Source organism: Gobio gobio (assembly GCF_949357685.1).
Source record: "Gobio gobio genome assembly, chromosome: 2".
NCBI lineage: Eukaryota > Metazoa > Chordata > Actinopteri > Cypriniformes > Gobionidae > Gobio > Gobio gobio.
The window spans coordinates 64,180,540-64,205,918 of NC_137098.1; the positions used below are offsets into that span (position 1 = coordinate 64,180,540).

The 25,379-nt window shown below is 39.3% G+C and overlaps 1 protein-coding gene across 1 annotated transcript; it reads right to left on the bottom strand.

Moving 5' to 3' along the window:
* Positions 1 to 1,069: 1,069 nt before the first annotated feature.
* On the bottom strand, positions 1,070 to 25,379 carry LOC307143151 (cornifelin homolog). Its single transcript, XM_079844455.1, has 4 exons — positions 25,327 to 25,379; positions 18,971 to 19,100; positions 18,596 to 18,756; positions 1,070 to 1,782 (listed from the first exon to the last, which is right to left on the bottom strand). Exons 2-4 carry the CDS (start codon positions 19,083 to 19,085, stop codon positions 1,594 to 1,596), a joined length of 465 nt encoding a protein of 154 aa, XP_079700581.1. The 5' UTR covers positions 19,086 to 19,100; positions 25,327 to 25,379; the 3' UTR covers positions 1,070 to 1,593.

Consider the following 25,379-nt stretch of genomic DNA (forward strand, 5'->3'; position numbering starts at 1 on the left):
GAGCATGTACATCATGAATCCATTTTCCAAGCCATGTTTTTGTCTTATCCTGAATCACGTTAAACCTATAATAAATGTTTATATTGGGACTATTTTAGGTCAGTCGGCGGCAATGCGGAGTAGCACCGTAACTGCGGCGTGACTCGTCATAGACATAAACAGAGAGAAGTAGCTCCGAAAGAGTTTTTGAAGCAAAAAAAAAAAAAACGTTAAAGGAATAGTTCAGAGAAAAATAAAGGCCTTCTGAAGCGAAGTGGCGCGTTTGTGTAAGAAAAATATCCATATTTAAAACTTTAAAGACTAAAATAACTAGTTTCCGGCGGTCAGCGGTACGCAAGTCGGCTTGCGCTCAAAGAGTAAACCCTGACACGATGTACAGGAGCATCGCAAGCTTTGACGCCTCTCGTGGATACGGCTGGGCAACTCAAGCCCCTCTTCTCTTACATCGAAATCCATTTCTCTTTAAAAATTCTCATTTTAGTCTGCGTTCGTCAATATGCATGCGTCAAGGGTTACGTACCGCTGACCGCCGGAAACTAGTTATTTTAGTCTTTAAAGTTTTAAATATGGATATTTTTCTTACACAAACGCACCACTTCACTTCAGAAGGCCTTTATTAACCCCCCGGAGCCATGTGGAGCAGTTATATGATGGATAGATGCACTTTTATCGACTTAAAAAATGACACAACCATTCACTGCCATTATAAATCTTGGAAGAGCCAGGACATTTTTTAATATAACTCATATTAAAATACATGTACCTCATGCAATTTTTTTTGCTGTTTTACAGAATTGTCAATAAATAATTTCTGTAATGATGAAAATGTATTTTGTATTGTGTTGTATTTACATTATGGTTTGTACTTCCTGCATTTGGATTCTTAATGTGAGGGCTATACAAGTATCTGGGTGAGATATTTGGAGAAAGTTGAATTAGAAAGTTGAATCAACTTGTAAAAAATAAAAGGTTGAGTTAACTTAAAAAGAAAAAAAGCAACCAGCTGCAAAGCTTTTTTGAGTTTACTGAACTTCAGGACCTCTGTAGTTGTGCTTACTTGTTTCTTTGAGTTGGACTAGTTAGATGAACTTACTGAGGAAGGTGTAATTAACTTAATCAAATAAGTTGAGTAAACTCAAAAATGCTTTGCAGCTGGTTGCTTTATTTTTTGAAGTTAACTCAACTGTGTTGAAAGTGTTTGGACAAGCTACAACAGTCCAATCACCAGCTGGGAAAAAGAAAGATGCGCACCATAGCAATAGTTGTGATTAACACTGGAGATCTCAGTTTTTAGAATGTTATATTAAGAATGATATCTTGTCATTCTCAATTCATATTCTTGTATGTGTAACACACACATAAGAAACAAACAGTTTTGTGAGGAAATATATAATTTATTTACTTAAACAGGTGTATACCCAAATGTGTCAATATAATAAAATATATAGAAACCTTTTATAGTTAAATATTTTGTTCAGAGCAGGTTTTGCTCTTTGGGGAGCTTGAGGTTAAAGGAGCGCAGATGTGCTCAGATGCACTGAGGTCACTGGTGTCCAGGATTGATGAGGTCACTGGTGTCCAGGATTGATGAGGTCACTGGTATCTGACGGCGTGCGGAGGCTGGTAGCCCTTATTGACCACTTGTGGCTGCTGGTGAACCGTGTGCACGGTGGTGTTAATGACCATTAGAGAGTGCCGTCGAGCCTTCAGCTGTCTCGCCATCTGACACCAGACGCACACAGTGCAAAAGGTCGTCACAAGGCAGTCCTCTAGAATCGAACCCTTAATGAGATAAAACAACAGTAAATGTAATGAGAAACTGAGGCCCTGTTTACACCTTGTATTAAAGGGTTAGTTCTCCCAAAAATTAAAATCACCCCATGATTTACTCACCCTCAAGTCTTTCTTCTTTTCAAAATTTAGTGATGCCATTCACTGCCATTATAAAGCTGGGAAGAGCCAGGACATTTATTAACATAACTCTGATTGTGTTCGTCTGAAAGAAGAAAGTCATATACACCTAGGATGACTTGAGGGTGAATAAATCATGGGCTGATTTTCTGATTTTTCTTTGAACTATCCCTTTAACCCTCTGAGCTTATTTCAAAATGTTATGTTTTTTGTTGTTTTTTGCTTCATCAGAATGGGATGACACTTGGTGACTTTTGTCGAATTAGCTATGTGAGCACACCAAAAAATCATGGACATGAATCGATATGTTAAAGAAACAAAAAAGTCTTCACAGTCAAAAATGACCGGCATAGGAAATGAATGGGAAATATGAAAAAATACAAAAACTCAGAATCTTTTGGTGGTACAAACTACAAATCAGCCACTGTTCAGAAAAGAAGTGGGCGAGGGGGTGACACTCTAAAATATCCAGATCAAAATAGACACACACACACACACCGAGAGAGAGAGAGAGAGAGAGAGAGAGAGAGAGAGAGAGAGAGAGAGAGAGAGAGAGAGAGAGATTTTTTTTAGATTTTTCAAAAATCTTTATTTACATAAAATCAAAACAAAACATTTTTTTTACACAAACATTTTAAAAACTTTGGTGAAAGAAGCAAGTTTGGAAAAACGTCTGTTTAATCTGGGATTAACTCCCCCTTACAATAACCTTGAAGCATAATTTTTTCCTCTGTTGTAAAAACCGACTGTAATTTTTGTAGTACCTGTGCAACAACTCTAACAGATTTAACATTCAAACAATTAGCAACATCATTGACATTTCCAAACTTGGTCCAGACAGTTTTATTGAACATTCAAGTGTTACAATTTTGGCTTTAATAAATGTTGCAGTCATTGCTCCGCATCCAAACGTGAGCCATAGATCAATGGCTCTTTCATAAACCGGAATAGAGAGATTGCAGTGTCAGCCCTTTTCACGTTAAAAAGGTTGCATACTTTTTGCATATTTTTCTGTAAAACTCCGGCATCCTGGATGTATTTACTTTTCCGGGATCTAACAAGAACAATGATTTGTCCAAACACAATCCTTCAGCAGTCCTTAAAATCATACATCAAACATACATTTTCTGGTCCAGCAATAAAACTTTGGATAAAATGCAATCTAAAAGCTGCAGTCCGACTTTGTAAATGTACAAGTCCTTGCCCTCCTTCTTCTTTAGGCAAATACAAGACATTATGAGGAATCCAATGCATTCTTTCCCTAAAAAAAATCTATTAAAAGAGACTGAATCTTTGTAAGTAACCAAACAGGTGGATCCATACAAGGCAGTCGATGCCACAAAGAAGAGGCTACTAAGTTATTAATAATCTAAGTACGTCCTCTATATGATAGATTTTTAACAATCCATTTCCACTTCATGAGACGACCTTTAACTTTTTCAATTATTCCTTCCCAGTTCTTTTGAACAATTGTGTCCTCTCCTAATAACACTCCCAAATATTTTAAACCATCTCTTTTCCAACTTAAGCCATTTGGGAGTAATGGTATTTCTCTTTCCCATTTTCCAACCAGCACTGCTTCACTTTTACCCAGAGGTGGACAAAGTACACAACTCCATTACTTGAGTAAAAGTAAAAGTACTATTGGTTAAATATTACTCCATTACAAGTAAAAGTTGTAAAGATAGATTTTTACTTAAGTAAAAGTACAGAAGTACTTGCTTTTAAAAGTACTTAAGTATCAAAAGTAAAAGTAAACACATTATTTTATTATTGTTGCATTGTTGTATGAATGCACGCTGTTCCATCATGGTGGTTTAAGCCAGTCATGCTCCATCTGACATGCTAGCATACCTTGAAATCATTTACATACTTGTTTAAAAGTTAAAAAGCTCTTATCAAAGTCAAAATCATACTAGAAAAGAAAGGTTTCTACATTGTGTTTATTTGACAGGATTATGTAAAAACATATTTCAGAAAGGACTTCAGTTAACATTATTAGCCCAACTACGCTTTTGCATGCTAACTAACATCATTGTGGAACGTTACCTATGCATTAGCGCTCTATCCTCAAGGCTTTGGCAACTTGGCGGGTAAATCTATAAAAATCATTTGACCAACCATATTTCATACAAGTGTTAATTTTGACAGCAAATTTGGATTTAGTTTTAGTCAGTCTTTTGACTATAACATTTTAGGCATCTGAATTGTTTAGTATTAGTCTAGTTTTAATTGACTATAATAAGATTTTAGTAGATTCAATAGACTAAAATTCAGTACTTGTGGCCTGGCGTCTGAGAGGCAGCTTTCTCTGTGCACTTTCAGACTTATCCACGTCTGCTCTTCTGAATTTGAACTTTTAAGTATGGCCATGGATGCGCGCACTGCATCTTGGACCTGCCGCCTTCTATTTTGCCATCAATTGATTAGTGTTCAAAAAATACTTGGAAATCATTGAACTTCATGTGATCCTACAAGAGTGATTACTGATAGGCTGTCTGCAAAAAAAAAAAAAAAAAAACGAATCATGTTTTTAAGAAGAAAACAAATCATCCACTGACTTTCAAAGCGGCCACGACTTTCTACTTCGAGGGCCTTGATAGAAATGTAGTGGAGTAAAAAGTATGATATTTGTCTTTCAAATGTAGAGAAGTAAAAGTCATAAGTTTCCAGAAAAAATACTACTCAAGGAAAGTACAGATACTCAAAGTCACTCAGTGTTTTTGATAATAAATGTACATTATTTTGTTTATTGAGTATTAAAATAACGTCATCAGCATAGGCAGATAAACAGAAATGACTGGCTTGTAAGGATACATCATTATTGTGACGTATACATGAAGCGCGGGTTGTGAGCGCGTTGTTGATGTTAGAGCTCCGTCGAATTGATTCATAATCCTTGATTTTCTCCTTATCACTCGCTTACAAACGATTATTTGCTATTATTTACAGCGTGTGAATATATCTCCGATACGATTCTCTATAAAAAACAATCGGATTGCTTTGATATCACTACTTATATCCGAACTTCCGCTACTAACCGTAGCCCGCTAGCATTGCACGCGTGGTAGCTTATTTACACCGGTAGCCCGCTAGCATTGCACGCGTGGTAACTTATTTACACCGGCAGCCCGCTAGCATTGCACGCGTGGTAACTTATTTACACCGGTCACCACTGAAACCGACAATTCGTCATCGCAGCACATCTGCTACAATGACGAATAACTCGGATGTGTGTCTAATGTTACCTTTGAGTGCAGGCGAGGACACGTTCGAGCTGCATTCGGTGCAGTTGGAGTTGGAGTCGTTGGAGAAGCAGATTAGCGATCTACTAGAGAGACGAGCCGTGCTGAGAGAGCGACGATCAGCGCTTGAAACATCACGCGCCGATGCGGTTAGTAACCTCTTGACTCCGACCTCGTCTACTCCGTGTGCTTCTCTGCACAGGACCAAAGCACCCAGGACGCGATCATCATCCCTGGTTTCGTTCACTCCGGCGCCGACACAACCCTGGGTGCTTCCACAGCGGAAGACGCGAGCCAGGATCAGAGCTAGGACCTCTCCGCCCCTCCCGGTCTTCGAGATCTCCACCCGGAACCGCTTCTCCCCTCTTCGCAAGACGGAACGCGACGCTGTGGTCATCGGTACTTCCATCGTCCGACATGTCCACGCTACCTCAGGTAAAGGCAAGGTAATCACTCACTGCTTTCCTGGTGCTCGTGTTCTCGATGTCGCTGCGCAGGTTCCCGAGATCCTGAACGGTGACGAGCGCATCGGAGCTGTCGTGCTGCACGCGGGAACGAACGACACCAGGCTGCGGCAGACGGAGGTTCTGAAGAAGGACTACAGGAGCCTGATCGAGACGGTGCGCAGAACATCGCCTGAAGCATCGATCATCGTGTCTGGACCTCTTCCCACGTACCGACTAGGACATGAAAAGTTCAGTAGATTATTTGCTCTAAATGAATGGTTAATGTCATGGTGTAATGAACAGAAGCTGCTCTTTGTAAATAATTGGAATCTGTTTTGGGAGCGACCTAGGCTCTTCCGTCCTGATGGCCTTCACCCCAGCAGAATCGGAGCGGCTCTTCTGTCGGACAACATCTCCAGAGCGCTGCACACCACCATATGACTAGTAAGTCAAAGTCCAAATCACAGTATTTGCTGTCCTAACTTAACTGACATAAGTACCAATGTAGAACATTATATAGAAACTGTGTCTGAACATAACTGTGTAGAACATTATATAGAAACTGTGTCTATTCCTCGTTTAGTGAGGTCAAACATTAAATCTACTGTAAGATCTAGGAAAAATCTAATTGTGATTAAACCAGAAAATCTCAATATTAGTGAACAAAAACAATGCTGTCCAAACTTAATTGACATAAGTACCAATGTAGAACATTATATAGAAACTGTGTCTGAACATAACTGTGTAGAACATTATATAGAAACTGTGTCTGAACATAACTGTGTAGAACATTATATAGAAACTGTGTCTATTCCTCGTTTAGTGAGGTCAAACATTAAATCTACTGTAGGATCTAGGAAAAATCTAATTGTGATTAAACCAGAAAATCTCAATATTAGTGAACAAAAACAATTTCTAAAACTAGGTCTTCTAAACATTAGATCGCTCACACCTAAGGCGGTTATTGTAAATGAAATGGTCACAGATAATAGTTTCGATGTACTTTGCCTTACTGAAACCTGGCTTAAGCCAAATGATTATTTCGGTCTTAATGAGTCTACTCCGCCAGGATACTGTTATAAGCATGAGCCCCGTCTGATTGGTCGTGGCGGGGGTGTTGCAACAATCTATAGAGATATTCTTAATGTTACTCATAAAACAGGTCACAGGTTTAATTCGTTTGAAATACTAGTGCTAAATGTTACGCTCTTAAATGTAAGAAAGAAATCCGTATTATCTCTAGCCTTGGCTACTGTGTATAGACCTCCAGGGCCCTATGCTGATTTCTTAAAAGAGTTTGCAGACTTTCTCTCAGATCTATTGGTCAACGTCGATAAAGCATTAATTGTTGGAGATTTTAACATACACGTAGATAACACAAATGATGCATTAGGGGCTGCATTTACAGATCTATTAAACTCCTTTGGGGTTAAGCAAAACGTCACTGGTCCCACTCATCGTCTTAATCACACACTAGATTTAATTATATCACATGGAACCAACCCAACCGACATAGATATTATACCGCAAAGTGATGATGTCACTGACCATTACATGGTAACTTGCATACTGCGTACTGCTGAAATCTGTGATGTTGCGCCACGTTATCGACCAGGCAGAACAATCCTTCCAACCACTATAGATAGATTCTCAAATAGCTTACCTGATCTGGCTCAGCTGCTCAGTGAACCCTAACAAACAGATGAACTAGAGGAAATGGCTAGCAGTATGAGCACGATTTTATCTAGCACATTAGAAATTGTTGCACCAATTAGATTAAAAAAGGTTAGAGAGAAACCTAAAGCACCATGGTACAACAGTGCTACACATGTTATCAAGAGAGAAACTCGTAACTTAGAGCGTAAATGGAAACAAACAAATTTAGAGGTCTTTAGAATCGCGTGGAAAGATAGTATGTCACGTTATAAAAAGGCCCTAAAAGCAGCCAGGGCTGAGCATCTCCGCAAAATAATAGAAAATAATCAACATAACCCAAGGTTTTTATTTAACACCGTGGCTAGACTAACAAATAAACAAACATCGCCTGAGCAAAATATTCCGTTACAGTTTAGTAGTAATGATTTTATGAATTTCTTCACTGAGAAAATAGAAAGCATCAGAAACAAAATTGTAAATGTACAATCTTTAATGATGTCTTATGATTCAACCGCAACTATCGCCCGTCAAGAACTACTACACCGCTTTACAACTATAGGACAGGAAGAGCTAAATAAACTTATCATTGCATCTAAACCAACAACATGTTTATTAGATCCAATACCCACTAAACTACTGAAAGAATTGTTACCTGTAGTGGAAGAGCCTCTTCTCAATATTATTAACTCATCTTTATCTTTAGGTCATGTTCCAAGAATATTCAAGTTGGCAGTCATAAAACCTCTCATTAAGAAGCCACAATTAGATCATAATAACCTAGCAAATTACAGACCAATTTCAAATCTTCCATTTATGTCTAAAATACTAGAAAAAGTTGTGTCCGCTCAATTGTGCGCTTTCTTGCAAGAAAATGATATCTATGAAAAATTTCAATCAGGATTCAGGCCGCATCATAGCACAGAAACTGCACTCGTTAAAATCACAAATGATTTACTTCTAGCTTCTGACCAAGGCTGTATCTCAATACTAGTTCTACTCGATCTTAGTGCTGCGTTTGATACCATAGATCATAAACTACTCTTAGATCGACTTCAAAATTATACTGGTGTTCAGGGACAGGCATTAAACTGGTTTAGATCGTACTTATCAGACCGCTACCATTTTGTCTGTCTAAATGGGGAAAAATCAAAGATGACGTCAGTAGACTGTGGGGTGCCGCAAGGATCCGTGTTAGGCCCTCTGCTATTCTCTATATATATGCTGCCACTTGGTAATATTATAAGAAAACATGGAATTAATTTCCACTGTTATGCTGATGACACTCAATTATATATTTCATCACGACCGGATGAAAACGCTAAATTATCTAAACTGACAGCGTGTGTTGAAGATATTAAATACTGGATGACGTGTAATTTTCTGCTATTAAATTCAGATAAAACGGAGGTGTTACTTATTGGTCCAAAAAACTGCCCACAAAACCTCTCGCAATACAATTTTACCTTGGAAGGATGTCCTGTCACTTTATCCACTAAAGTAAAAGACCTGGGTGTTATATTAGACCGCAACCTGACATTCGAAAATCATATTTCATATGTTACAAGAACGGCATTTTTCCATCTTAGAAACATTGCTAAGCTACGTAACATGCTATCTATTTCTGATGCAGAAAAGTTAGTTCATGCATTCATGACCTCGAGATTAGATTACTGTAATGCTTTATTAGCTGGTTGTCCTGCATCCTCAATAAACAAACTACAGTTAGTCCAAAACGCGGCTGCTAGAGTTCTTACTAGGTCAAGAAAATATGATCATATAACACCAATTTTATCATCTCTACACTGGTTACCTGTGAAGTTCCGTATCAATTACAAACTATTGCTACTAACCTATAAAGCCCTAAATGGTTTAGCTCCAGTGTATCTAACGGATCTTCTATCGCCCTACAATCCATCGCGCTCTTTAAGATCACTAAACTCTAGGCTTCTGGTCATTCCTAGGATATCTAAGTCCACTAAAGGAGGGAGGGCTTTTTCACATTTAGCTCCTAAACTCTGGAATAGTCTTCCTGATATTGTTCGAGGTTCAGACTCGCTGTCCCAGTTTAAAACTAGATTAAAGACGCATCTCTTTAGCCAAGCATTCACATTATAATTATCTTTTTATACTACAGTTAAATCGGATCAAAAGCATTAATATAATATTCTGAACAGCAGCTACGCTAATCATTTCCCATCTGCTTTTCTGTTGTTATCTCGGGACACTAGTCCCGAGGTAAATAGTTCATCAGCTCCAGTTTGTATCCAGCCTCTCATGGAGACTTCGGATGCCCCGACACCTGTGATGAGACGACTCCACGCCTGTGAAGAGACGACTCAACGCCAGCGTTGTTATGGCCTAAATTAATACACGATTGATTAACTTTTTCGAACATTATTCTTTAACATTGTCAAGTCAAGTCAAGTCAAGTCAACTTTATTTATATAGCGCTTTTAACAATGTAGATTGTTTCAAAGCAGCTTTACAGTGTTAAACAGGAAAATAATGCAGCATAATTTTATTCAGCTGTATAGCCATTCTGGAAAAATTTCAATTATCATACAGTGACAGTGTGGGCTTTAGATCAATAATTTGATCAGTAATTTAGTTTAAATGGTTAATTTAGTTTATTATTTAGATGTATTTCGATGTTTAGTTGAAAAATTTAGTGTCCCCAACTGAGCACGCCAAGCCAGAGGCAACAGTGGCAAGGAAACCAAAACCCCATTAGGTGACCTAATGGAGAAAAATAAACCTTGGGAGAAACCAGGCTCAGTCGGGGTGCCAGTTCTCCTCTGGCCAATTAACAAACAGCGTATTATTATTATTATTCTGGCAGTTTTACAGCTCGGAGGTCATAATAGATCAGAATATTCGAGGGACCGGGGGCAACATGCTGGAGACGGGTTTATTGAGGATGATGTTGATTAAATAATTATTAAAGTGCAATATTCGAATGATCGGAGGCAACACGCTGGAGACGGGTTTATTGAGATGCCGTGTCGATGAGGCAGTTTCAGGGGGAGTCTAATCACGGTCTCCCAGACACTTCGGGGTCCTGTGTTGGTCTTCTCTGGGCGCAGGTCCACCATCTGATCTGGATACGGCCCGGATCCAGCTGACTGCAGTAAACCTCAGAGAAACTATCATTAGTGTAGATGTCATTCTTCTGATGATGTAACGAGTACATCAGGTGTTATGGGAAGTGTTCCCGGTTCCGGCTGACCTAGTTAATGCAGCCTAACAATCATTTCATTGAAAAAGTGTTTTATGTGTATGCCACAGTAAAGAGATGTGTTTTTAGTCTAGATTTAAACTGACAGAGTGTGTCTGCTTCCCGAACAATGTTAGGAAGACTGTTCCAGAGTTTAGGTGCTAAATAGGAAAAGGATCGACCGCCTGCAGTTGATTTGGATATTCTCGGTATGATCAACTGGCCAGAATTTTGAGACCGCAGTAGACGTGATGGAGTATAATATGTTGTACTCCATCATTGTTGTACTCCATCATTGTTGTACTATAATATGTTGTACTCCACATTGTCTTTCTAACATTTTTACTGTACATCTATGAAATGCACTTTCTGTAAAGCTGCTTTGAAACAATGTGTATTGTGAAAAGCGCTATACAAATAAATTTGAATTGAATTGAATTGAATACCCCTTCTAAAACTCTTCTTAAATTATTTAAAAGAGGTTCTATTGACAATGTATGAAGTATTCTTGATAAAGAACACCCCTGTCTCACACCACGACAAGGAGCACATAAGACACCGTTAACTTTCAGTACACTTTCAATCAATGTTCCCTCTAATTTATTTTCTCGCTGAGCAAAACATTTCTCTATTGGGCGGACATTTTGGTCACCTGAGCAAAATTATTCTTTATACCAGACCTGTACAGCATACGCAAACACACACAAAAAGTGGTTTCATCATGCAGTTATAACTTTTAACTTTAAGCTGCAGTTCATAACTTTCTGCACTCTAGCGGTTAATAAACAGAACTGCGTGCGTCTTGCAGAAGAACACTGCAACCGGAGCTACTTCTCTCTGTTTATGTCTTATGTCTCCGCAGCCGTTCCTACCAGACCGGCCTGAAATAGTCCAAATATAAACACTTATTATAAGTGTACCATAATGATTCAGGGTAAGACAAAAACACGATTTGGAAAATGTATTCATGTTGTACATTATTACAAATTTAATGAATTCACGAGTTCACACGTACATCAAATTAAATGGAGTAAAGATTATGCGTATTTGGCGTGCTGTCCGGGGGAGGGCTCCGGGCTCAGAATTTGGCCCGAACCCAGAGTATCCCCCCATGATGAAGATAGTCTAGAACTAGACTGTATTTTATTATGGATTGTGTTGACGTCTAATGAGTTTATTAAATCAAAGTGAGGAGATGGGGTGGTGGAGGGATGCTAAAAATAAAAACGGTCAACGAAAGAAGGTAAATATGCTGTATATATACACACACCTCTTATCGTTGAATAAATCGATTGGCTTGATATGCTCCACATGTGTTTAATTAGGTTTAATTTTCTGAGGGTGCTCCACTTGGGTTTGATTAGGTTACATTATCTGGCGTGCTCCATTGTTTAGATAGGTTTAATTATCTGGACGTGCTCCTCCCGAAATTAGTTACTAAAACTTCACTAAATGTAAAAATTAAACACTACATAGACTTCACTATAAAATATACATTGATTCTTATTAAAGCTACTGTATTCATGTTTTTCAGTCAAGAACAGAGAGTGCTTTTCTATGTCTTTTGTAGTTTTATTAACATTAAAGTCCCCATAGTAGGAATTAATATGGAAGTCAATGGCTACCATCAACTGTCTGGTATTCAACTGTCTGTGTTCAACAGGAGAAATTAATACAGGTTTGGAACAACATTAGATGAGTAAATAATGACAGAATTTTAGAGGTGAACTGTCCCTTTAAGGACAGCATGTTCACTATGGGCTGCGCTGCTGTCAATTTAAGACCTGCGTGCATCTAATCTACAGACACACGCAAATTTACTTTCACTTTAGACATAACCGACTGTGTTTATGTTAACCTTGTGTGTATTTGACAGTATTAGCGCAATAAGACGACTTAGTTCAGTAATCACGTGTTTGACAGGCTTTTAGTGCGCGCGCTCTGCGCGTTAAAACGGTGCATAAGCACGCGAATAACCGGCAAGCCTTTAAAACGCATGCAAATAATGAACTTTCATGATTGTGAATAACTATAGTGTTCTGTGAGTAACTCCCTGACACCAGCATTGCAAGCGTGTCTAGCACTGTGTATAGTGATTGGATATTTGCTCATATCAGCGCGTAGACTCACAGGCACACTGCAAAAACAAAACAAAAAAAACAACGCAATTCACAAGCGCGTATTGAACCGTGAATGCCGTACCGAACGGTTTAATATTATAATGAGAATTGTGGCATCCCTAAAGCGTTTGTGCAAAACTGCGGGAAAACTGCAGAAAAAGTGTGGGTGTTGAACCCTCTCACCGGGAAAAGTGTGGGTGTTAAAACACCCACATACCCCACAGGTGCGACGCCCCTGGCGGCATCACAAGTGCGCAGCCGCGCACGCGCGCAGCTTAGAGGGAACATTGCTTTCAATATCATTATATAACATTTTAACATGACCTATAAAATAATACCTTAAACCAAATGCATCTAAAGTCCTCCATAAATAGCCATGTTCTACGTGATCAAACGCTTTCTCCTGATCTAAGGAAATCAAACCCATATCTATACCCATTAATTTAGAAACATTAAAAAAAATCTCTTATTAAATGAATGTTGTAAAAAATGTATCTGCCAGGTACACAGTACAACTGACCAGGGTGGATTACTTCCTCCAAAACCCTTTCTAGTCTAGTAGCTAACACTTTTGATAGCACTTTATCATGGCTTGGCTTCGCGAACGAAGATTTAGGAAGGACATCCACGTCTTCTACAGGCAAGCTGGTGGCTGACGAGGCCTCAGCAGGACAGGCAGGTCCTGCCACAGAGGTCTGGTCCAGGATGGGTACTGAGGGGACACGTTTTTTTCCTTCTTTTCCTTTTGTCCTCTATAGTGGCCCTACAGGTATCTTCAAAGAGGGAGGTGGCCTGATGGACTGTACGCCTCCAGGAGTCGCGATCAGCTGCTTGTGTTGCCCACTAACGGTGATCGATGCAGCAAGCAGTGAGGGACTTCTTAAGGGAGTCTTTGTACCGCTTGCGTGGTGCCCCAATCAGAGGACAACCAGATGACAACTCCCCGTACAGCACGATCTTTGGTAGGCTGTGGTTCTCCATCCTGGAGACGTGCCCTGCCCAGCGGAGTTGTATCTTGAGGACCATGGCCTCGATGCTAATGACCTCCGCTGACCTGAGGACTGCAGTGTTGGCGACAAAGTTCCTCCCAGGAGCCTTACCATTCTCCATACTTTGGAGAGCTTCATGCAGTTCACTCAGGCCTATAGCTCTCTTGAGTGCTGCAATAGCGTCTTCAGAGACCTTCGGTAGTCCTTCATAAAAACACTGCTCAACAACCTGATCTTCCTTGTGCTCACAACTATACGGCTCTTCATAAAAACTGATTGCTCTTTTCCGAATTTCAGTAGGATCTGATAAAAGAGAACTGGTCTCAGAAAATAAGGAATGTATAAAGCGTTTTGGACCGTTCTTTTTCTCCAGACTAAAGAAGAATTTTGATGGTATATCCATCTGGTCTATATCTTTAAAACGAGATTGAACTAGTGCCCTCTGTGCTTTCACTCTTTGTATATCAGAGAAAAAAGATAAAAAAAGGGATCAATATGCGTTTGATTTCCACTTGACTGTGCCACTTCTTGAAAATTCAGAATTTCATCTTCTAAAATTTGTATAGATTTAATCATATCTTTTGTGACATTGTAAATGTACTGTTGACATAATTGCTTAATTTGTATTTTACCAAACTCCCACCATTTTTGTAAAGACTGAAACTGATCTTTTTCATTCCTAAAATTCCCCAAAAATTAAAAGTATCTTTAAAAAGTGCGTCACTTAGTAAATTTGTATTAAAAGGCCAATAAGCACTTTTTGGCTTTTCAGAGTTTAAAGTTACTGTACATATAACAAGACTGTGATCTGAAAACCCAATTGGGGTTATGAAACCATTCTTAAAAATACTTAGCTGATGTTTAAAACTATAGAATTGATCTAGTCTTGCCAAAGACAATATGTTATCACGGGCATGTACCCATGTGTACTGCTTTAAATTCCCATTTAAACTCCTCCATACATCACATAAATCATTTGTTTCAATCATTTGAATAAGTCGTTTACGAGAAAGTAAATGTGGATCTACATTATTTCTGTCCATATTAATTTCGACACAATTAAAGTCTCCACCTAAAAATAAATGTTCTTCAGAATTACATTTATACAAAGTTTCACACAGAGCATCTAAAAAAAAACATTCTTTCTGCTGCTAGGGTTGGCGCATACACACAAATAAAAACAAAGGTATGGTTGTCAAACTGGGCTCGAATCTTTAGCAGTCTACCTTTTACAACCTCTTCCATAATCACAAGAAAAAGGAGTAAAACTACTAGCAAATAAAATGGCAACACCTCCACTAAGTGAGGTTTTATGACTTAAAAAAGAGAGACCTTTAAATTCTTTAGTCCATTCAATAGAATTTGTTATATCACTGTGTGTTTCCTGCACAAATGAAACATACATTTTCTTCTGATTCATAGTTTCATATAGAGCAGCACGTTTTATACAATCTCTGGCTCCATTTACATTCAAGGTTGCAATGCGAATGTCACCAATGTGAAAATGAACAAACTTTTTTCATTCTTTTTCCCCTTTAAGGGTGTTTTGAAAACGGGCTGCTCTACATCCATCATTAAAGGGGTCATGGACTGGCTTTTTTAATTTTTTATACTGTTGTCTGAGGTCAACTTATTGCGTTCGCATGGTTTTTACGTTCAGAAACATCATAATGAATAAGTAATAGGCTACTTTCTGGCTTGGTTTTGAGACTCTCTGAAAAACGGTCGGTTTTGATGGGCGTGCCACACTGAAGACTTGGAAGTAAACGCCCAAGGCTATTTCCCCTTAAAGGGGAAAAAGAATGAAAAAAGTTTCAGAATCGAAGCAAGCTAGAAAAACACAAAATGAAACGGAGTCTGATGTGGATGATATTGGCAATGAGTCTCGTTAGACTGGGTAAACCCAGCCTGATCTGCCAGCGATTTGATTTCGCCCGGCAACTCAGTCTGGAAACCCTTCTACTGCTTCCGTTACACTTTTGCGGGAACCAATCACAGACGGGCTTATCCACCTCACGCACTATTGGAGGGATTATCACGATGACGGATAGAGAAGCGATGGGTCGTTGCCCGTTGATCACGCCTCTTATGATCTGATTGGTTGAAGGACTATACAATTGCGATAAGATTGGATAAGATTTGCAAATTTAATGAGCTTCAGCTCCCCTGTCAGTGACAGCGTGTGGCAAACGGCAACCTGAATGAATCGCCCAGCCCACAGCCAGGGCTTGCAAAATGTCTTTATCAAACAAACACAATGATTCATCTCTCATCCACCCGCGATTGATTGGAATGTTATTTTTGTATCATTTCGCCCAATCAGTGAATATAACTGCGAACCATACACACACACACACACACACACACACACACACACACACACACACACACACACACACACGGCAGGCTGGTGATAGCCCGTCTGAAAAGCACAAAGCCCTGGGACGTTGGGCTTTGCGAGCTGGCGTTACAAGTCCTAGTCTGATCACGAATGAACCAATAACACCGTCTCCAGCCTGTGACCGCGTGCTAAGGTATGTAATCAATAGATATCAAACGATCTTTAACAATGCAATACTAACACATATAAAAAAACTTGTTTTACTCACATAAGTGTGCTGCACCGTTCCTGTCGGATCCCATATAGAAGGCACAGCATTGTGTTTTAATCTCAATATTTCTGCAAATCCAGTCTCGAACTCTATCTTGTTTACAATCGATTCTGCATCGTTTTTTGCTCCACGAGTCGGTGGGCGGGCTTGAGGCAGTGCTTCTGCATCCTACTACGTCAGTGTCGACATATTCTGAGATCTCTCGTTTTCTGGGCCTGGTGTCTATAAAAGCTTTTCTTTGACTAACAAGGACGCTTTTCTTTGACACCCTCATCAGACCTGGACTCGTCTCTGACAATAACAGGGACAACTAAATCATTCTGCCCATTATTTCCAGACATGGTCTGATTCACTTCTTCTGTCTATGAATGAAGACTTACATCAGGTAATCCACTAGTGGATGGCCTAGGTTCAGTTTGAGTTTGTTCAGGAACATGATCTGTTCCTCCATCCCTGATTTGCACACCGTTATCAGCTGAGACCTCTTGCTTGTTTGTGCCATTACTGTCTGGACAAGCACGCACTAAATGGCCAGTTTTGCCGCACCCAAAGCACTTCATCACATCCATAGAGACAAAGACAGTGTAATCAAAGTCATCAACCCTGAATTTCAAATTCAGATTAAGTTCAGACCGGTTATCCTTCAGAATCATATAAATAAATCTCCTGAAAGATACTACAAGCTTAATCAAATCTGACTCACTCCCGAGACTTACTACCTTTCCAAAACGTGACAGTTCTTTTGTTAACATTTCCTCCTTAATAAACGGTGGAACGTTAGACAAAGTGACTTTCTTCGTGGGGGTAGAAAGGGGAAGCACTGGGGGTAAACAAACCACTATTTACTACTGCTTTCTCCACTACTTCGTTTGCTTTCTCAATCGAATTTAAAAACAAAACCATAGCGTTATTCATCCTTGATGCCTCTAAAACACACTCATGCCCAACAACATCTCCAACAGCCAGAATACACTCCTCCACATTCACCGCGGACACCACTTTCACTCCGTGGCGCCGTGTGAGAGAATCTAAACAGGTGTTTGTGGTTTGGGCTGCCATGCTTCCAGTGATGCACTGGTTGCCGACGCCCGAAAACCCTTCAAACAAAACTTGTTTCACTACTCAATACACCTCAGATACAAAAAAACTCAAAAAGAAAAAGAGATAGGAAAGAATTGAAAGAGAAAACAATTGTTTCGGCCACAGCGGGCCACTCGCACTGACCACACGCTTCTCACACTCGCTCAACAGACGCTCACGCATGCGCAGAGAGAGAGAGAGAGAGAGAGAGAGAGAGAGAGAGAGAGAGAGAGAGAGAGATTAAGTGGTAAAACTGCAACAGAGCAAATTTTGAGAATATGTAAAATAAAATCAATAAATAAATAAAACTAGAATACAAAACAGGCTCTCTCACTCACAGACACACAGAAATGAACTGGTAATGTTTTGAAATAAATGCAGACTTCCTCTCTCTCTCCTAGTCTCTTTTCATCTCATCACCACAGGTACTCACAAATCAGACAAACAACTTGACCTCATCTACACACGCAACTGCACTACAGACAACATTTTGGTATAACCTCTGCACATTTCAGTCATTACTTCATCACTTTTAATCTACAACTTACTATTTGTGCACCACCAACCCCTCTAACAGTTACTTTCACACGGAACCTGCGCTCACTTTCTCCTTCCCATCTTTCCTCTGTTGTGTCATCCTCTCTTCCCTCACCCACACAGTTATCATCTATGAGTGTGAATACCGAAACAGACACTTTATGTTTCACTTTAACTTCTTCCCTCTCTCTAGGCCGGCACGTGCGACTCTCGCTAACCCCTGGATATCTGATGTTCTTCGTGAACACCGGACCCAACTCAGGGCAGTAGAGAGAAAATGGCGCAAATGGTGGTGTCTCTTAGTATTGCTATGCTGGCGACACACAGCTCTACCTTTCATTTCAACCAGAGGATCCTACAGTAGCTGCACGAATCTCGAGCTGTCTGGCGGAAATCTCGGTATGGATGAAAGAAATTCACCTGCCGTTCAACCTGGCAAAGTTTGAGCTTCTCGTCCTTTTTGAGCGAGATGCTAAAGGTCTAATCAGATTCAATGATCTATGCTAAGCTATGCTAAAAGTGCTTCCGCCAGACCCGGAGATCGGCTGAATGGATTCGAAAACGGTAAAACTCAACTGTTTAACTCTAGGGGAGCTGGAAAATGAGCCTTTAAGTAGCACAACATTTCAACATTGATAATAATCAGAAATGTTTCTTGAGGTTCAAATCAGCATTAGAATGATTTCTGAAAGATCATGTGACACTGAAGACTGGAGTAATGATACTGAAAATGTACTTATTTTAAATAGTAATAATGGTCAAAATTGTAATACAACCGTGATTACCTTAATGTGGTACCTCTCTCTCATGCTGCTCCTCATGGCGAGTGTGACAGGATTGAACATGCGTCCGGAGAAAAGATCTAGCATGGGGAGACAGAGACACTCTCCAAAGTCTTCGCTGGTCTTACACATGAGGCAGTATGTGCACCAGAAACCACAGCAACCTGCCGCAGGAAAACAGGTGTCAATGTTGAAGAATTTGTTACGCTTTCAGTTCATCTGCAATCCACATCCTCAAACAAAACATGTGCCCACACAGATGCCCATTCTATTGTATTGTGAATCATGTGATGTGTTCTTCTGTTGTAATATGGAAGTTACTCTTGTACATGTTTTTTGATGATCAGCATTAAGAAGCATTAAGAAAAACACACTTACAGATGCCCATGTCTTCGCAGCAGTCACACAGTCCGCTGCTCCACTGGTTTACATTGAGGTTATCAGCAGCCAAAACTTTACCTGACTGGACATTTACAGTTGATTGTGTTATCATTATTATTCGACTGAGCTGGGAAAACACAGGGAAAAATCCACAGGCAAGTGAGGATGATTGTCTTCAACATATGCTTCTAATAAATAAATATAAATAGATTTGTATTTACTTAATTTATAGTGGCATTTTGTTTAGGAGTTATAGACATTTGTATTAATGAGCAAATAAAAAATGACCCACACCCGACTTTGATTGCATTTTTTTGCCACTTAATATCAAATTTTTGACATTTGACCGTTACTATAGTCAATCTGCTATGATTAGGATTTTCCTGTGGCGGTTTCGTCTCGATCGGACTAACATTTTTGAAGATATTCGCGAAAGATGTTTAAGCACTAAATCACAATGTGGAACAAACCATGAGGCGAAACCTAGCATGTTTGGTATCGTTGGACTCGGCAAGGATTCCCATGAAAATAAGTTAACCAAATCCAAAGTTATAAGCATGTGAATATTTGATTTTACCACTAGGTGGCGCTGACTCGAAACTTCTCAGGCTCCTTCAGGGCATCGTGCCGATGACCCATAGCGAGTTTCATAACGATACGCTAATGCGCTCATGAAATACAGCATTTTTCTACAAAATTCAAAATGGCCGATATAGAAGAATTGCATATCATTCGACTCGACGAATCTAACAAGACCACTTTTATGATTTTTGGGCACACCGTTCAGAAGTTATAAGCAAAAATATATATTTTTTTGTATCTCCGGACAAGTAGGTGGCGCTGCGCCGAAATGCAGCATGTATGTCATGCTTGTGATGACATGTACCAAGTTTGGTCCGAATACGATAAAGCATTGCGGAGATATTGCCTTATGTCTATTTTTACAAGCGTAAAATTCATTCACACATTATTCAATAACACTTCAACTTGAATTCCATAACTTTCTGTTGGCATTGTCTGAAATGACGTCATTCGACTTGAGCCAAGGAATCAAAGGAAAAAAGGATTGTGTTTCTAGTCCTCATGGTTCAAATGTTATTAGCACAAACATAAGTGCAAATTTGGACAGTTGGTGGCGCTAGAGGGATTAAGTTAGAGACCCCAAATTCGCTATGGTGACATTTCAGACTGTCCTCTATCTGTGTGCCAAATTTCACACAAACGGTTCTATGGGCTGCCATAGACTCAAGAGTGGAAGAAGAAGAAACGGAAGCAGAATAATAAAAACGCCAAAAGATACAATCGGTGCTTGGCTAATTTGTAGTAGTAGTAGTAATAATTAAGTTACGAGCAGCGGTGCTGTTGCTGTATGTGAATAATCACCAGGGCTCCAGACTAACTTTTTTCACTAGGAGCACAGTGGCCCCCAACTGAAAATTTTAGGGGCACAACCAGAAAATTTAGGGGCGCACACCATAAATCAACATGCTAACCAAATCTACTAATTCCCACTGTATTACTAATACATACTTTGATAATAGATGCAGAAATTACAATGTGCTGTTTCAAATTCAATGTCACATTTTATTTTAGTGTCACATCGATTATTATTGCGAAAATTATTTACCTTACATCTCTCCGCAAAAATTTATATAAATCCGATCTTCAATTCCCACGCTATGCACATTTAATGGAGTTCACGTCAACGAAAGCAATTATGAGGCTATGAGCTGCATTTATTTATCATTTTACATTTACATTTATGCATTTGGCAGATGCTTTTATCCAAAGCGACTTACAGGGACCTTATTACAGGGACAATCCCCCTGGAGCAACATGGAGTAAAGCGCCTTGCTCAAGGACACACTGGTGGTGACCGCTGGGATCAAACCAGCAACCTTCTGCTTATCAGTTCCATGGTTTAACCCACTGGACCACCATCTCACATCTCATTATCATCACCTCAAGATCAAATAGCACATTAGGAGAAAGAGCGACCTAAGCACTGGTAAGAGCATTTAGTCTCATTAGTTTTAAAGATGATTGTGTTTTTGAACATCGGAGACTTGGGCTACTTTCAGTTTCATTTGCGGCGATGCGTGTTGCAGTTGGGCGTTATGTGTGACTAGCCAACACCATGACATATATAGCCTATAACACCCTCTCACATGTTTATTGTTTAATAATTTGGAAGGAGTAAAATTTACATATATGGTTTAAACAACAAGATGCATTTACACTTGTGCAGTTTCGTTTGAAATGCGTAACCAGACCACCTTCTGAATTGGAATTTCAAAAGGCATAGTAAATTATCTTTTTACAATCGGATAGATATCTGATCAGAGAAAACGAATGAGGTGCCGATGCGCTGAAGGAACGCTCACTGTGTCATGGAACATCAAAGATGACAGGCAGAGTGAGGATCCAAATGCAGGGGAAATGTAATAAAAGAACAAACAAAAATAGGAACAAAATAACACTGATCAAAAACAAAGAAAACACGGGAAACTGCAGACACCAGCATACTAAATAACTATGACATTAAACAATGACCGACAGAGAACCAGAGAAGACATGGGCTATATATACACAAAGGGAAACTAGCTAAACGAGATAACAAGGGGTGTAGTGAATGGGAACACCTGGGGAGACAATCAACATGAAAAACTACAAAACTCCACAGGAACAGGACACAGAAAGAACACAGAACCTAGGCACAAATAAACTACAACATAAAAGTCCCACAGCACATCTCATAGTTTCTTTAAATTAATGAATTAAAAGAAGATATAAAAAGTAGACGCCTAAAATTAACGCGTCACCACCACATCAGCATCGAATTTACTGGTCGCACATGTGCGACAGGATGTAAAATTCAGGCGCACACTCTCAAATTTTGGTAGCAAAATGCGACATTTTAGTTCAATATTTAAATAATATTTATTTAATATTTTGAGAAAATCTTTTGGTACTAAATAGGCCTACTATTTGTGCAATGATTACAGATCATAACTGCTTACTTATTTTTAGGTTTTGCATTTTAATAAATATTTAGATATGATAAAATACTAGATTTCTTTAAATGTGAAATTTTAAAACGTTAATAACTTACATCCTAATATTTTTAATGATACTTATATAAGCCCACACAAGTGAATATTAATGAATGCGAGCACATATCATTTAACCCAAGAAACGTTTAAAATAGTGCTAAGGCAAACTTATTTTTCCTTATATGTACAGTAGGCTATATACATATGAACTGATACTGAATCAAGATCGAAAATCAATATTTGTGCCAATCACAATCTGGATTTTTGGAATTGAGACTGCGTAACATCAGCCGAAAGCTAGAAGCAGTTCAGCTTCGTACACAAAGCGCAAGATAAGCTGTGACTCTGGGCCAAGATCACAACAGGACCAGGACCAGAGGGATAGCACCGAGAGCTTTGAGTGGATCACTCTGATGAAACGGCTCAGGCCCTCTTCAGAGAATATTCCTTCAATCAGCAATGGAGAAGACATACTCCAGGCGTAGATCAAGAAAAGGCAAGGCAAGTTTATTTGTATAGTACATTTCATACACAGTGGCAATTCAAAGTGCTTTACAGAAATGAAATTAAAATATTTGTAAGTGAATAAAATAAAAATTATATATCCCCTATCTGGAGTGGAAGAAGATGGAGAGTCAGGTTTATGTTAAAAATATTTATCAGGTAACTGTGCATTTAAACATTACCCTTACAGACAAATCTTCCTGGACTGAACCACCAGGGCTGTCTCTACAGATCTATCCGTCAGAGCAGATCTAAAAGGATCGTCCTCGCGCCGGAGGGATTTCGATATATCCAGTGGCGGTTCTAGACCACGGTAACTATGGGGGCCAGGCAGGGGCCACTTGTGCTTTTAGGGGGCACACGTTAACATTTATCTTAACCAGTAGATAATTAGGTAGTTCACCTGAAAATTCTATCACCATTTACTCACCCCCATGTCGTTCCAAATAGGACTTTCTTATGTTGAACACAATATTAACTTATTTATTTTATTAAACTGTTGTATAAGATCAGTAGGCCTATCGCATTTGCACTCATGCTATTCTGGGTAGAAAAACAGAACTTGTGTGATATTGCACTCGTTACTCATGTTATATTGCTTAGTCTATATCATGATGTAAATGTGAGGGCGTTTTCACACTGGCAGTTTAGTTTGAATAATTGGTAATGTGAAAGTTCTCATGCGGACCCGGGTGAGCTGAGCTCAGGGGAACTGTATTCGAGACTGCCTGAAGGAGGTAGTCTGAGCTCGGTTGCGCAAATTGCGCTCGAGCTGTGCTGCGATTCATGGGAATTTGAAAGCAACAAGCTAATACGACTAGCGGGTCAGTGGCGGACCACTGGAGGCAAAGTTGGCGGCCCACCGGCGGCCCGCTGGCATTTTGCTCATCGTTTTCCTAGCGGACCACCGGCGGCAGCCACCACTTTTCCGACAGTGGTCCGCTACCGAGCCGCTGGTTTATAATAAATGTTTTCTGGTCACCCACGGACGATCCACTGGTCATATGATTCACAACTGGGTAATTATAGTTAGATCCAATATAATAATATTTAATACAATAATCAATCAAAAACAAAGTACACAACTGCTAATAACCATTGTATATGTATTTTTTTGGATAGAGGCAACACAAATGCGTAGCTAAACAAATGGAAATAAACATAAAATAACTATAAACATTATGATAGCCTATTCAAAATATGTACTTTTGTTAATATATATATATATATATATATATATATATATATATATATATATATATATATATATATATATATATATATATATATATATATATATAAAAACAGGATACATAAGACTGTATTATATATTATAAGATTAAGACTCGGGTGCGCAAGAAAAGTAACCTGCGCATGCATTTTATCAGATGACGGTGTATTTAGTTCAATACAACACATGTGTAAGGGATGATAGTGTTGATGATTTACCTTGGATACGAGCGAGAGGGAGCCTGCGGTGTATTCGCGGTGTAGAACGCGCTCTGACGCGGACCACAACAAACGTGCCCAGTGTAAAAACGCTCTGAGTCTAAAACTCAAACAGGGGCATTTCTGCCGCATATCTTGAATTTTATGGACATTCTGGCACTGAAATGGTTTGGTTAACGACATTCTAACAATACAGGTTTTGGAACAACAAGAGGGTGAGTTACATTAGGTGTTTTTATTTTCTTTTAGGGGGAACTAACCCTTTATTTTATTCCCAGATTATTGAAAGTCTTTTATTTGGCCATGTACTGTATCACTCGATCTGCAGTCTCTACACGTGAAGTAAAATCATTTCAAGTTCATTTATTTATTTGAAAAGTAATGTATCTGTAATATGATCATGCATGCTCAATTTATAAAAGTAAAACTAAACCATTTATTTTACATGTTTTGTAGCCTACCTGCTCTCTGTTAGCAGACTCTTCGCAAAGTTAGCATAGACATCAAAACAAACATCTAATACTCTATAAGCAACACTGGACAATTGGATAAAATAATATTATTTCTCGCTATAGGCTATGTGAACAAAATCTTTTCTCGGGTATGCCTATCTCTGTCATATTCGCACATGAACGGTTCTTTCATTGCGTTGGTCATAATTTATCTTTGGCTGCATCTTCCTAATTCGGAATATGATCAAAGATTACATATGTGGACGTGTTCGGAGAAATTAGCCATTGAAAAAATATATTTTAACTACCAGTAAATGAACGAAATGACTGAATGGAATTCAAAGTCGTCAAGTCAGTAAAATTAATCTCCAGTAGCTATCACTGCTGCGTAAGGGTGCAGTTACATTCAACACAACGTGTATAAAGAGAGCTTATTTTATCTATAATCAAGAGCGTAGCAACCGCTATAGCCCGCGTTTTACAACTATTTGAGCGAATGCAGAGTGAGTGACGAATCATTCATAAACAGACATCACTTGCGCGCCACAGCGCGCAGCCTCCTCATTGCTTCTCTGCATTGGTTATTGGTTATGACACAATAAAGTGCTCTTTTCATCACACACCGCCACAGCAAAAAACGCACATTGCAACCAGTTTCAGAACATTGTTTGGTGCGATGTGATTCCAAATTTACGGGGGCCAGAGGGGGGGCCAGGCTTGTTGACACGGGGGCACCGGCCCCCCTGGCCACCCCCCTAGAACCGCCACTGGATATATCGTATAAAAGTAATCTAACAAAAAGTCATCAGATATAGGACGAGTTCAGAAATGTAATTCTACAGAAAACAAGCAATGCATATTCTATTTGCACAAGTCTAGAAAACGGCGTACTTGCCTGAAGCCTGGTCTTCAGAGGGTGTGTGTGTGTGTGTGAGACGTGTGTGTTGA

Coding starts and splice junctions, on each gene's coding strand:
- LOC307143151 (XM_079844455.1), bottom strand. CDS start 19,085: ATGATAACACAATCAACTGTAAATGTCCAGTCAGGTAAAGTTTTGGCT. Junction 18,757..18,970: donor CTGCGAAGACATGGGCATCT/GTAAGTGTGTTT, acceptor TTCCTGCGGCAG/GTTGCTGTGGTTTCTGGTGC. Junction 1,783..18,595: donor GAGAGAGGTACCACATTAAG/GTAATCACGGTT, acceptor TATCTCATTAAG/GGTTCGATTCTAGAGGACTG.